General features: G+C 41.7%; 1 protein-coding gene across 1 annotated transcript in view; it reads right to left on the bottom strand.

Annotated features, from left to right (window-relative positions):
• Positions 1 to 2,053: 2,053 nt before the first annotated feature.
• The window catches only part of pfkfb4a (6-phosphofructo-2-kinase/fructose-2,6-biphosphatase 4a), a gene marked incomplete at its 5' end in the record, with an annotated part of 12,378 nt that continues 474 nt past the window's right edge, over positions 2,054 to 13,957 (bottom strand). Inside the window, 13 exons of the mRNA XM_080545612.1 lie at positions 2,054 to 2,178; positions 2,628 to 2,692; positions 2,863 to 2,925; positions 3,473 to 3,602; positions 5,040 to 5,144; positions 5,640 to 5,786; positions 5,915 to 6,122; positions 6,458 to 6,579; positions 6,828 to 6,884; positions 6,975 to 7,049; positions 7,274 to 7,340; positions 7,719 to 7,815; positions 7,969 to 8,085. Coding sequence (XP_080401738.1) covers positions 2,119 to 2,178; positions 2,628 to 2,692; positions 2,863 to 2,925; positions 3,473 to 3,602; positions 5,040 to 5,144; positions 5,640 to 5,786; positions 5,915 to 6,122; positions 6,458 to 6,579; positions 6,828 to 6,884; positions 6,975 to 7,049; positions 7,274 to 7,340; positions 7,719 to 7,815; positions 7,969 to 8,085 — 1,313 coding nt within the window. The 3' untranslated portion in view covers positions 2,054 to 2,118. The remainder of the gene's footprint in view (positions 2,179 to 2,627; positions 2,693 to 2,862; positions 2,926 to 3,472; positions 3,603 to 5,039; positions 5,145 to 5,639; positions 5,787 to 5,914; positions 6,123 to 6,457; positions 6,580 to 6,827; positions 6,885 to 6,974; positions 7,050 to 7,273; positions 7,341 to 7,718; positions 7,816 to 7,968; positions 8,086 to 13,957) is intronic.

The following is a 13,957-nucleotide window of genomic DNA, read 5'->3' as shown; positions in this document are numbered from 1 at the left end:
AGAGGTCAGGTCAAAGGTGAGCTGGGACAGTTGTCAAGGCATCTTCTGTGATGCGGAACAGCAATTTCACATGCTAGTTCAGTGTTATAGTGATGGATACTTTCTGAACAGCTGTAACTGTCCTACTAGCAGGCCTTTGCTTATGCGGTCTAATGACTGGGCTTTAGTACCCCACTGAGGACATCTATTCTACTTCCCTAATGAATAAATGCTTCCCAGTGGAAGCTGCCTATGAATGAGTTCCTTGTGGGACAAATCTACAGTTAGGTCCATATATATTTGGACACAGACAGAGTTGCAATTCCTAAACGTTTCATACAAACGTTTCATGCACTTCAATTGCATCTCGATTGTTTAATTTCAAACCCATCGGGGTGGCATACAGAGACAAAATTATTAAAATTGTGTCACTGTCCAAATATTTCCGGACCTAACTGTATCTGGATGTTCGGTTTGAACACCACAAGTGACAAGATAAATAGAAATGCAGATGGTATCAGTGACCTTTGTCCTTGTGTTAGAAATAGCTGATGAGGCATTGCAGATGAAGAAACAATTTGCTTCCTCTAGTGGACCAAGGGCGTAGGTTTGGTCTCAACTTTGGTAGGGACGCAACATCGGAATGATCTAATAATGACTTTGCTCCAAAGATAATGTGAATGAGTTTGCTCAAATATTGGTAGGGCAGTGTTCCTACAAGTTTCAACAAGTCACATTTAAGACCTTTTTATTTACCTCTTTGGATAGACATTTAGACCTATTCGCGACACCATATAGCTTTTTGTCATCCTCGAGGTGATGAAATTAGGGATTTCACTGCCATACAGACAAGGGTTCCAGCTTGATTAATTTCCGCGTAAATAGATGTGGTCGGACTGATTTCCTTGCAGGATATAATTTTTAAGACCTAGCACCTAACGTTTGGACCGAATAACTGAAATGTAAGACCTTTTTAGGCCTTATGAATCGGATTGCTGGATTTTAGACTTGAAGGCTTTTTAAGACTAGCGTGGGAACCCTGGTAGGGACATGTCCCTACTGTCCATATGCAAACCTAGTCCCTTGGTAGACATCTACATGCAAGTTGTGTGTGTTGGGGCTGTATGCTAAATACAATACCGTAACGTCATGGTGGAAATCATTCCTTTATATAGTAGTCAAATCAGTCACAGCTACATTTGAGGTATGTACTTGTCTGTGGCAATAGACTATAAGATTCCACAACTAGATTTGGGATGAGTACAAATAAAGCATGAGAGAGGATGTAAAGATGCATTCAGTACAGTCTGGTCAACTAGATTTTATTAACAGAACCAGTAAACAGTTGATAGGGAAATTACTGCCTCCCATATTCCCTGGAGCACATGAGCAGAGAACTTCACATTTTCAAAATAAAAATAGAACAAGGCACCTTTGTGCTTTCTGTCATCCCTCTCCTCTTCTACACATATGATCGAGAATTAACCTTCAATCTGACGTGCAAAAAACAACAACAAAAAAAACGTAATTCCAGGAAATTAAAGAAAAACTCTCAGTCCATGTGCAAACGTAGCAAATACACTGACTTCATGTAGACATTTGTACACAAATTCATACACATTAACTCTCACACACATGCACAAAGACAGACACACACAGGACTTTGACAAATGATCAAATAACCGACTACCTAAATAGTGAAATTCATCTATAGAAAGCTAAATAAACAATATGACAAACTGTTGAAAAGTGTTGGAGATGCATTGCTTCACAATTGGCAATATAGCATTGATTTACAAAACCATTGTGCGAATAACACAATTGTTTGGAAAAAGCAGCTTTTCAATATAAAACACAATAAAATGACACCTGACCCATGTAGAAGGGTTAATCACAACTGAACTGGATTCCAGTTAATTATCGCTATTATTTAAGTTAATTAAAGGAAAGAATGAAAGACGACAACAACAACAAAAAATAGAGAGAGCGATTGAAAGCTCAGGAATCAAGTTTGCTTCTGATCACAGGAAGTGAGGGAATAGCTAGTGATTGGTGGTGGAGGTGACTGTTGGGTTGAGTTAAAAGGGCATGGTGGATGGGGAGGGTAGATAGGAGGGAGGGAGAGGGAGGGACACGGCCTCACTGATGAGCTGGTACTGTTAGCAAAGCCTCGTCTGACATCCGCGACACCTCCACGTTCTGTTCAACGACAAAACAAAATGACGGGGTCAAACACGGGAGACACAAGATACATTTACTGGGAGAACGGGCATGTTCAGGTGGCATAACACAGGCTTGTTATGACTGAACACAGGGGGACATGCTTTAAGTTATTATAGCGTTGCAATCATGATGCCACTCCAATCGAAAACCCACTTCAGGCACTTTCAACAGTGGTAGTGTGAAGGAGGATACAAGGAGTTATGAGTTAGTCTCTATGGAGCTCTGTCTGAAACACATCATCCAGCTGCATCTCTAGTGCTGATGGCCAATCTAGAATCTTCGATAATCAACAACCTACTCAAAGTACTGCCATCAAAACACTCCAGATTGTAAAGCCGTGGCTGTATTGGAATGGTGGTGCTGAATATAAAAAGATCCCCTAGCAGTGTCAGAAATATAGCACTCTGAGGCATGCGTATACCTACATCTGGTCTGTCTCTGTGAGTGTTGACCGCGTCCACATTAAGGTATATGGACTCCACTTTACAGCCTGAGGACAGAGAGCACAGACAGGGGGGTGAAGGGTTAAATTACGCACTACTAGTGTCTACCAATACCAAGCTTCCTTGGGTTGTTTGAAAGGCGCTATAGAAATTAAAGTTATTATTATTATTATTACTAAAAGTTGATTTAATCTAAGTATTGAGGGTCCAGTCTTACCATAAGCCACTGGTGTGAGCTTCAGCACAGTGTGCAAAGGGCACTTCAGGTAGGGCAGCTCCTCTGAGGACCAAAACACACAGAATGAGTTCATAGTACACAAGGGAAATGTGCATGTGGTGTCATCCTCTGTCACTTCTTTATGACATGAACATACCTCTGTTAAAACAAGTCAAACATGTCAACTTTAAAAATTATTTTTTTCTTTTTTGTTTTTCAAAATATTGTCGTCAACATGAACAAATGTGACGCGTTCAAGTATTTCGGTCTGCATATCGGCAACCACTCAAAATGTTCAGACACGGAACTAACGCAAACGCAAACTCGCTAGCCAACCCGGGGACTCTCACAAAACAAGCTGTGTTAGTTGACTAGCGACGTGTCGTTGATTTTCAATAACGCGGACATGTATTCACATTTTTCGAAAGAAAAGTCTGATCATTACATGAGATCCCGACATGAGGACCAAAGCATTAGAACGTGTTCCAAATTGTCTCAGGGCTACAAGGCAATAGCCTGTTCATGCAACATCTTGACGAATCCAAAACAATTCCCTGGCCTAACCCGGCGTTGCCTAAACTCTTCTTGATTTGTCTGCTGAAAGACTGACCTGCTGTCTTATCCAGGAAATAGGCGAGCAGGCAGCGCATGACGGCCTGGTGACAGATGACCAGAATGTTCTCCTGCCTCTCCAGCTCCATGATGACCGGCTCTAACCGCTGCACCAGGTCCTCATACGACTGTGAGGAGAAGGGGATGGTCAGACAAACACACACAAACATACATACATGTACACACCAGGGTTCCTACAAGTTTCAACAAGTCACATTTAAGACCTCTTTAGACCTTTTTTAGACCTACTTGAATATAATTTGACCTATTTGCAACACCATATGGTAGCTTTTTGTCATCCTGCCGTAGCTTCGTTCGCCAATAATTTCTCCTGGGGCCAGCGAATTGGCATTTTTTTGGTTCCAGCTTGATTCATTTCCACGTAAATAGATGCAGTCGGACTGATTTCCTTGCTGGACAAGCTAGTCTAATTTTTTAGACCTAGCACCTCATTTTTTAGACCTAATACCTGAAACTTGTGGCCTTTTTAGGCCTTAGAAAACAGATTGGGGGCTTTTAGACTTTAAGGCTTTTTAAGACCAGCGCGGGAACCCTGACACACACACACCCACGGCTCCAGTGGAAAAAAACATGTAGCACGCCTAACCCTGATCTAAAGTGATCTAAAGACATCAAGACTTCCATCAGCAGCACTGAGGCCTTCGCTCAGTTCCTCGTCGTGGGTCGGAGAACCACTTGACTAACGAGCATCTCCAGCTCTCTAAGTGAGAGTAATGACAGGTAATGATACGAACTAAAGGTGAGAACACACTGTGGGGCATTCTGAGAAACCCAGGGGGGTGTTCCACGTACGTTGATTAGTATATTCCATGAACCATTAATACAACTAAAAGGAAAGGAAAGCCTCATTCAGGTAACTATCGTTTGGGATTCAAGCCTCAAGTGATTCCTCGAATTAGAATCAGCCTTGTGTCATCAATGTTCACGCAAGCCCGAATTGGAAATTCTCGATTTGGGATTGCCTAGCAACCAAGCAGCTCATTTTTTTGAGCCACATTCATGGAACGGAACTCGAGCTGAAATTATTGCGAATTATCCAGGATAACTAGCCTGGATTGGCTCTAACCGCCCTTCTTGGAACAGGGCCCTGGACCCATAGAGACTGACGAACAGACTGAGACACAGAGACAATACAGACAGACAGAAAAAGAGCGAGCGAGCTTTGTTTACTACACCCTGCTACTTAGCCCAATCCTTCTTAGAAGCAGATTATCCTGGCTAGACTCATTAGCAGAGTGTTAGTGGCCATTAGCCACCTGGGGGTATGTTTACACTATGGAATGTGTGTGTGTGTGTGTCTGTGTGTGTGTGTGTACGAGCACAATATCCCAGGGCCAGAGGAACACACTCTCTGGAGCTAAACAAACACGTCTGAGTAAAACACAGCCCTTTCCCACCTATCCTGTGGATTCACACGGTCATGCACATTAACACACAGTTCAACATTTGCAAGTTCAGAGAGACAGTCATCCACAAACACGCCAGCTGACAAGAGCCATTCATACTAACTGTATACTGAGGTCTTTTGTATTCATGTCTCTCACCTCCCCCTTGGGATAGCGGTAGCGATATTTGTCCTGGTCCCTCAAGGCAAACTCCAGTGGGAAATGATCCTGGATCTCTTCATACATCATCTCCTCACACACACCCTGAGGAGGACACAGACAATAAGGCTTCGTTCACACGGCAGGACGGCTTGATGCTCAATTCCGATTTCTTTTACACAGATCCGATTTTTTGGGTTTGGCAGTTCACATGACTTTTAAAATGTGACCTATATTTGACCTACATTGACTAGTGTGAACATTCCACGGCCCTGAACAGACCGGCATGTGCAGGACAATAACAATGACGTCAGGATGTCACGTGCAGCGCAGTTTACGGAAGTAACCATGGATAATAATAATAATAAATTAGACTTATATAGCGCTTTTCTAGACACTCAAAGACGCTTTACAAACTGAAAAGATTGAGTAGTAAAATAAAAATAAACAAAAAAATAAATAAAAGTATAGGGATCTAATTAATTTTAAACATTATTAATTATTAACACAGGTCACATTTCACTGTGAACGAAGCCGAAGTCACTAGAAAACACACTATGCAGACAATAAAATAAAAAAAAACAGTATCTGATTTCTCACCGCGTCTATCTCATTAAGAGCCTTCCACTGTTCATAGGGCACCGTCAGGCCCTCAGCGGTCTGGATGGTCCTCTTCATCTGACTCGTCCACACCTTCAGATCACTGATGTCCTGCGACTGGATGAACTGGCTCAGGTAGTTAGCAAACTGGAACAAAACAAAGGTTGGAAAAGTTAAACAAGAGACCAGAAAAGACATAAATCAATAATTTTAGCCTGTAGCATAATATGAGTTACAAAAACAAAAACAGGTAAGGCAGTGAACCCAGCCCCTACCTCCTTGCCCCTGGTCGAGAGCCCAGAGTCTCCTCCGATGCGCCCCTTGACGTTGAGGTCGCTTTCGCCATGGCGACACAGGTAGATGGAGCGTGGCGTGATGTGGATGTTCATGAGGTAGTAGACGATGCGGCTCTGGATGTGGTCCAGTACCCGGTTCACCAGGTAGCGCCGGCCCACGTCCATGACCTTGATGTAGGACAGCTCTCTGTGGGACAGAGAGGGCGGCAGAAGGGACAGTGAGAGATATTCACACCACATCCCTTTTCTTCTAACAGACAGAGGAGTCCTTATGAACAGATTTATCACTCACAACTCGTGAGCTTAGAATGATATAGATAGATGATGTTCTATCTCTGTTTAGGGTAGTTCAGAGATATTGAGCGTCAAAGTTTTTACATTCCGTTATGTTTTGTGAGATGGAACCTTTGTGTTTTATTAATTACTAACTAAAAAAATGTCAACATTATAAAAATAACACCACACAGGCATTAATAAACACCTAATGGATCAGATTATGTAAAACGTCACAAACTCCCTCACCTGTCCAGAACCTCGTCCAGCGTCTCGTAGGAGTTCTCGTAACACTTGATCCTCTTCATGAAGTCCTCCACAGCTTCCTCTGTGTTACAGTTCTTGTAGTCAGGGCTGCCCAACTTCACTTGCTGAGGAGAGGAATAATAATAACTTTAATTTATATGGCGCCTTTCAAAAAACCCAAGGACGCTTTACAATTCTAAGGGAATGATCAGACAGACAAAACAGAAAACAAACAAAGCAAAACTGAAACATTGACTAGGGGCCAAAGGCCTTGGAGAACAGATGTGTTTTGGAAAAGACAGGGCAGAGAAAGTTGTTATGATAAGACGGATAAGATGGTTGCGAGCTATACTCTGTTCTAAACTGCACTCACCACAATGTTCTCGGCAATGACATCAGGGTCTTCGCAAACAGACTCCACAAAGAACACCTGGGGAGAAAAGAGGAACTGTTGAAACACACACAAAGACACAAGACCTTTTTACAAGACCCATCACCCTCTGAAGAAAGCCAACCGTACCTTGAAGCCATTTTGCTCGGCGAATCGTGTGATGGTCTCTCTCCTCTCCCTGGTAGTGTTCGTAGCGTCAAACACCTGCAGCAGAAGGATAGTACCCCACTGTCACTCACAGCTCACCCCAGCCAGGCACAACCACCTCAGTTAGCACTATAATCCACACAATCGCTCTGTGAAATATCATCGTTTCATGAAGGGATAATCCTGAGATGACCCACGTTAATACGGCAACATTAGAGGCCTTTTAAATAAATATCCTACTCCATTTTAATACGTTGACCTAGTTGTTCAACTTGACCCACCGCCACTTGGCCGCCTTCATCAGTGAGGTACTGTCTGACATCGTTCAGTGCTGCCGACGCACACTGCCTGCAAGGGACATAGGGAAATGTAGTCAGACACAGCCAAAGAACTACATTCATTTTAATTTTAATTTAGCCATTTAGCAGACGCCTTTTAATCCAAAGCGATTTACAATTACGAATTGCAGGGACATTCTGTCTGGTCGATTAGCAGTGTCAAAGACGAGAGACAGAGACATCACATGAGCTGGTGACTTAATCCCAAAGTTCAATACTGGTTTAAGAGCTGCGGCATTGTGCAATAATCTTTTCATATTGTTAGGCAATTTGGGAGATTCAGTGACCGCCCGGTGGGGATTGGCTCAATCACAAGTGTCAGTACAAAGCAGGGAACACAAAGTTTTAGCTCCAGGCCAAACAAAGGAAGCCATAGAAGTGTTCTTACTGTCTGATCTTCAGCCCTTCCTCGTTATCTGGACGGAAGAACTCAAAGGATTTGTAGATCTTCACAAAGTCACGTCTGTACTGCCCGACGTTGAACTCTGCGGGAAGAGGGGAAGGGGGAAAGAGAGATGGAGTTGATGGCTTCCAACTCTCTAGCTACTTCGACTTAGCGACTTCAGTCAAACTAATGAATGGTGATTGTAAATCAATACTTTCTTTGTTAGCTTATGTGTATGTCTGTGAGTCGGTACCTCTAGTGGGCACGCCTATCCAGTTGAGGTAGCGGGTCAGCTTCTTGGAGATGTACGTCTTCCCTCTGGCTGGGAGGCCGACTGTGACGATGAGGGTGGGGCAGTTGGTCATACATACTGCGCATGGAGGAGAGAGAGAGAGGGACAGAGGAGAGGGAGAGAGGTACAGAGGAGAGGGAGAGAGGTACAGAGAAAGATGGGTTTAGCCTAATTCTTCATTTGTACATGGATTAAAACAACTGACATTGAAATTCCAACTACAATGCTCTCCAACCAGCTAATGGATCCCGTCGCTGCCACCATGTGAAACACATTAAAAGGCCTCCTTGTGGTGGACTTGTGCCTCCATGCTGTCAAAGTCTCTAAATCAGCACAGCTAACAAGTAACAAGTAAACGGCAGTTTGTAAACATGCCAGCGCCATGTCTCCCCTTTATCACTGGAGATGGTGAGAGACAGTGACACCCAACGCTATCTCACATTAAGTAGCCTAATAAAGTGACTACATTGTACTGGGAATGTTGACAACAAAGAGCATAGGTCAGTGTGTCACGTGATGTTGGTGCTACCCTAGCATGGCCATTGTGAAATGACTGCATCAATATGATCTGGAGACATACAAGGAAATACTAGCTAGTTTCCACACCCAGACACAATGTTCCAGTCTGTAGATAGGACTGGGAGAGAGGGGAGTGTCTAGTGGCTTGATACAATACCATGAGGGTGTGTAGGTCAAAGGACACTCCAGTTTACTGTGTTGACCAGAGAGATTTACTAACTAACAATCCTATTCATCAACTGGCCTATCCATGTAGGTCCAAGGTCTTTTGTTCTAGGGGGAAACATTACATTTGTGCAAATATGGGATATCATATCAACCGGTTTATCCAGCAGCCTATCATGCTGCATGTCAAAATATAACAGGAATTAGCCTTGAGACAAATCGCTGAGTGCGTGTGTGAGTGTGTGTGTGTGTGTGGATAAAATACACCATACATCAAATAAAAACACACACACAAAAAACACAGAAGTGTTTGTCCGATGCCCTCACAAGCCTGCGCCTAACTTCGCTGAGAACAAAACCATCATTCTGATAGAGATTTACAGTGAGGATATTCCAAGAAGGTATATCCACATTTAAAGATGCATTTCCCCAGTCATGACGATGTTGAAATCAGCTCGCAGCCAAGATCACTAATATAATCATCGATCGCAGAGATCATCAGTCCATCCAGGGCCTTATGCATCATTGACATCATACGTTTCAGAAAACACAATAGTGGATATTGGAACGTTTCAGAAAACACAATAGTGGATATTGGAACGTTTCAGAAAACACAATAGTGGATATTGGAACGTTTCAGAAAACACAATAGTGGGTATTGGAACGTTTCAGAAAACACAATAGTGGATATTGGAACGTTTCAGAAAACACAATAGTGGATATTGGAACGTTTAAGAAAACACAATAGTGGATATTGGAACGTTTCAGAAAACACAATAGTGGATATTGGAACGTTTCAGAAAACACAATAGTGAATATTGGAACGTTTCAGAAAACACAATAGTGGATATTGGAACGTTTCAGAAAACACAATAGTGGATATTGGGACGTTTCAGAAAACACAATAGTGGATATTGGAACGTTTCAGAAAACACAATAGTGGATATTGGAACGTTTCAGAAAACACAACAGTGGATATTGGAACGTTTCAGAAAACACAACAGTGGATATTGGAACGTTTCAGAAAACACAACAGTGGATATTGGAACGTTTCAGAAAACACAATAGTGGATATTGGAACATTGATAAGATCTTGAAGCGCTCGTGCCTAAAAGGTAGACGGTAGACAGAGGATGCATATTACAAAGGTGATCATGCACACTGCACAATTTTTACAAAAATACACCGTTTTGAAGTGAACGATCGTGCCAAGCCGGTAGCGGAGATATTAATTATGACGGAGGCTGTCTGTCTGGCTTGTCTCGCCACGTCGCGACTGAGAAAACAATGAAATCATGTCATGATGTGTATTATCCAGCCAGGCATCCACTCGCAATTTCTCCAGCGGGATTGATAATTGATTGGTGCTCCAATTTAAAGTAGCCTAATAAATAAATTGGGATTTAATGGTTTATTGGTATGCATACATACGCATTACGCACCCTTTCTTTGAGAAATGTGTTTCTCCGGAAGGCCATTTTTGTATGCAGGCATCCAGATCTTCTTGAGCGGGTTCTGAGTGAGCTCCCGGGGGGTCGCAGAATGAGAGGGTCGCTCGTCCATTGCGTCTTCCAGGTCCATGGAGGTAATTTTCCTCTGATGCGCTTGAGGAGATCGCTGGTCTCCCATCTGGGGCCTGATGAGGTTCGGCTCTCATGTGGGACTGAGGAACCATCCAAACCAAAGGACATGCCTAGTACCGTAACCTTGCGAATATACGCGCGACTGAGAAACAATGGAATTATGATGTCGTGAGCTTAGAATGATAAGGTTCTATCTCCGTTTAGAATTATAAGGTTCTATCTCCGTTTAGGGCAGTTCAGAGATATTGAGCGTCAACGTTTTTACATTCAATTGGGGTCCTTGAGAATCAAGGACCCCAATTGAAATAAGCCAGTGGCTTTCTTGGGTTTTTATCCTGTTAGTTGACCTTGTATGTATGTATATATATATGTACTCTCATGTGGGACTCAGGAACCATCCAAACCAAAGGACATGCTAGTACCGTAACCTTGCAAATACACGCGCGGCACGGCGCGACTGAGAACACAATGAAATCATGATGTCGTGACGTTAGAATTATAAGGTTCTAGGATCTCCATTTTTGGTCAAAATTGAGTTTTTTTTTTACATAATCTGATCCATTAGGTGTTTATTAATGCCTGTGTTTTTTTTGTTTTTGTTTTAAAATGTTGACATTTTTTTAGTTAGTAATTCATAAAATACAAAGGTTCCATCTCACAGAACATAATGGAATGTAAAAACTTTGACGCTCAATATCTCTGAACTGCCCTAAACGGAGATAGAACCTTATCATTCTAAACGGAGATAGAACCTTTCATTCTAAACGGAGATAGAACCTTATCATTCTAAACGGAGATAGAACCTTATAATTCTAAACGGAGATAGAACCTTATCATTCTAAACGGAGATAGAACCGTATCATTCTAAACGGAGATAGAACCGTAAATTCGACGCAGAAGCTTAAATCGGCCTTTATTCCAGGCATCCACTCGCAATTTCTTCCAGCGGGATTGGTTTGATTGGTGCTCCAAAGTAGCCTAATCAATTGGGATTTAATGGTTTATTGTTTATTGCACGACTACATTTAGAGTAAAATGCCTCCCAATATTAGACATATATGTTACTTTAATACGAGTACGATACAATTTACAACCTACATTGTAGGGCTGTTTAGTTTACTGTAATAACCACACATTGCGCCTTCAAATATTGAGTAGCCAAGCAGAAACAGCGGTCTGTATCTCAGATGGGATTGCATTGCATGGGATTTGAACACAAAACAAATCACTTATGGTAGGCCCATTAGCCTAATCATTAATTTTCGGGTATTCATGTTACAATTAAATTGTTGTCAATTAGGCCTAATTGAGGAATAAGCCTATCGCTAAATATGCATAAAAGCATGCATGGCAAAGGCATTGGTTAGGAGGTAAGGTTGGGTTAGGAGGTAAGGTTAGGAGGTAACTGATATTTACACCCAAGCTCCATGACATGACATGCTTGAGACGTCCTCCTCTGTGTCCATAAGGTGGCAGCATTGGGCTAGGCTGTGTTTTGAGGCCTTGATACAACTGCATTGGTTGCAGTTATGATATTAGTGATATTGGAGCAATTCACAGTAAGCCACCATGCTTGTTTTGCACCATGATTGTTGTGTGTTTGTGTGTTTGTGTGTGTGTTTGTGTGTGTGTGTATATAGTTATAATAATAATAATAATAATAACTTTGATTTCTATAGCGCCTTCCAAAAACCCAAGGACGCTTTACAATTCTAAAGGGGAATGGTCAGACAGACAAAACAGAAAACAAACAAAGCAAAACAGAAACAGTGACTAGGGGCCAAAGGCCTTGGTGAACAGATGGGTTTTAAAGAGCCAATTAAAGATGGAGAGGGTGTCTAGTTGCATCTCAAACCTCTTTTTAAAAAATACTCTTTTCAGAATGAGTTCCGAGCACAGTCTGATTGGCCTGTGTAAAAGAAGAGGTTGGATTTCTGATTTAACCCTAACCCTAACCTGAAAGCACTTACACTTTGACACTACACTAGACAAAGCACTTTGCTGTGTGAGACAGAGAGGGTGACAGGTGGTACTGTGTCAAACCCCATAACAACTCCAACAACAGTTAAACCCCAAATATCAGTGTAAACATTTGATGGCACCTCCAGTGAGTGCAGAACAGTTGTCCACCTCCGAGCCCAGAGCAAGGTCCTACTACACCTGGTCCTGTCAGACATAGCCAGTGACCAGCTCAGATATCAGAGACATTGTCTATTCCAGATGGTTCAATCAAATCATCTCCATAAAAAAAGATTAATGTGTTAAACCTAGTTAAGCCAAAAAGGGTTATTTGGCTTTTTGATGCCTGTAGAACCTTTTTTGGTGCCATGTATCTGGAAATAGACATTGCACCATTCAAAGGGTTCTATTACAGGGTCAGCTGAAACTCCCTTTTTTTCTAAGTGAAAGCCAAAGAATAACATAGTCGACAACGTGGGATACCAGCCATTTGTAGCCTGTAAAAGGGTGCACTTTGTTAGGATATATATTTTTCAAAGGTCCTATTGTCCATTCTCCAGCACCCGCTGCTTTTTTTTCATGATGTTAGATATCTTATCAGTTTTCCTGTTTTAATATGCACATTATCAGTATTGTATCCTAAGAACACATACGACCCATTGTAAGCTACTGTCTGGGAGGGAACTGTCTGATGACCATGAATCCAGGTGTTGTAAGAACCGATAAAAACCTCTCACATCTAACACAAAACAACACTCCATTCATCGTTTTAGAACATTCTAATAGGCCATGCAACTCTTACATCATAGTGGCCAAAAGGGGAAGGACTGTATTTTATGAAAGTAGCTATATCATGTATTGTAATCTGAAGAAGACCACTTTATTCTTAAGACTGACCTCAGGTTAAGGTGCAACTCTGTACTACACGTGTGATATTCAATAAATATACCACTTGTGCAATAGAGAACATTACTCTTTCTTGGAGCAGTCAACAAAAGAACCGATTTTATTTTATTCTAACAATTTGTCGTTTTCCAGGGCAACAGGACCCTCTCCACAGACCCCATATGCCTGCTGCATTGTCACATGTCCTATATAAACTATCTAATTTTAAAATCAAACAAATTATGGAATAATGTATCATATGTATAACTTAACTATGACAATCGAATAAAGCTAATGCGATTACCTTTATTCGATCCTCATATTTCAGTTTACATGTGGCGTAGTTTTTCAGGTTGACGAACAATTAATTGTGTCATTTCCTATTCTACTTAAATTAATGCTTCTGTTTTAAACCATAATAGTAGGGCAACCACATCTTAGATTTAGGTACACACACACACACACACACACACACACACACACACACACACACACACACAAACCATAATAGTAGGGCAACCACATCTTAGATTTAGACACACACACACACACACACACACACACACACACACACACACACACACATCTAATAGTTGGATTATCTTGGAAAATTAACCTCCAGCAGCCAACAGTAGGCTAATCGTGGGATTACACTACAATTACCGGGCTTTGACAGATGATTTACACATCGTGATCTTAGAATGATAAGGTTCTATCTCCGTTTAGGGCAGTTCAGAGATATTGAGCGTCAAAGTTTTTACATTCCATTATGTTTTGTGAGATGGAACCTTTGTATTTTATGAATTACTAGCTAAAAAACATCAACATTTAAAAAATAA

This window comes from Nansenia antarctica (assembly GCF_963989245.1).
Source record: "Nansenia antarctica genome assembly, chromosome: 15".
Classification (NCBI taxonomy): Eukaryota; Metazoa; Chordata; class Actinopteri; order Argentiniformes; family Microstomatidae; genus Nansenia; species Nansenia antarctica.
This window is presented reverse-complemented; position numbering and strand designations above follow the sequence as displayed.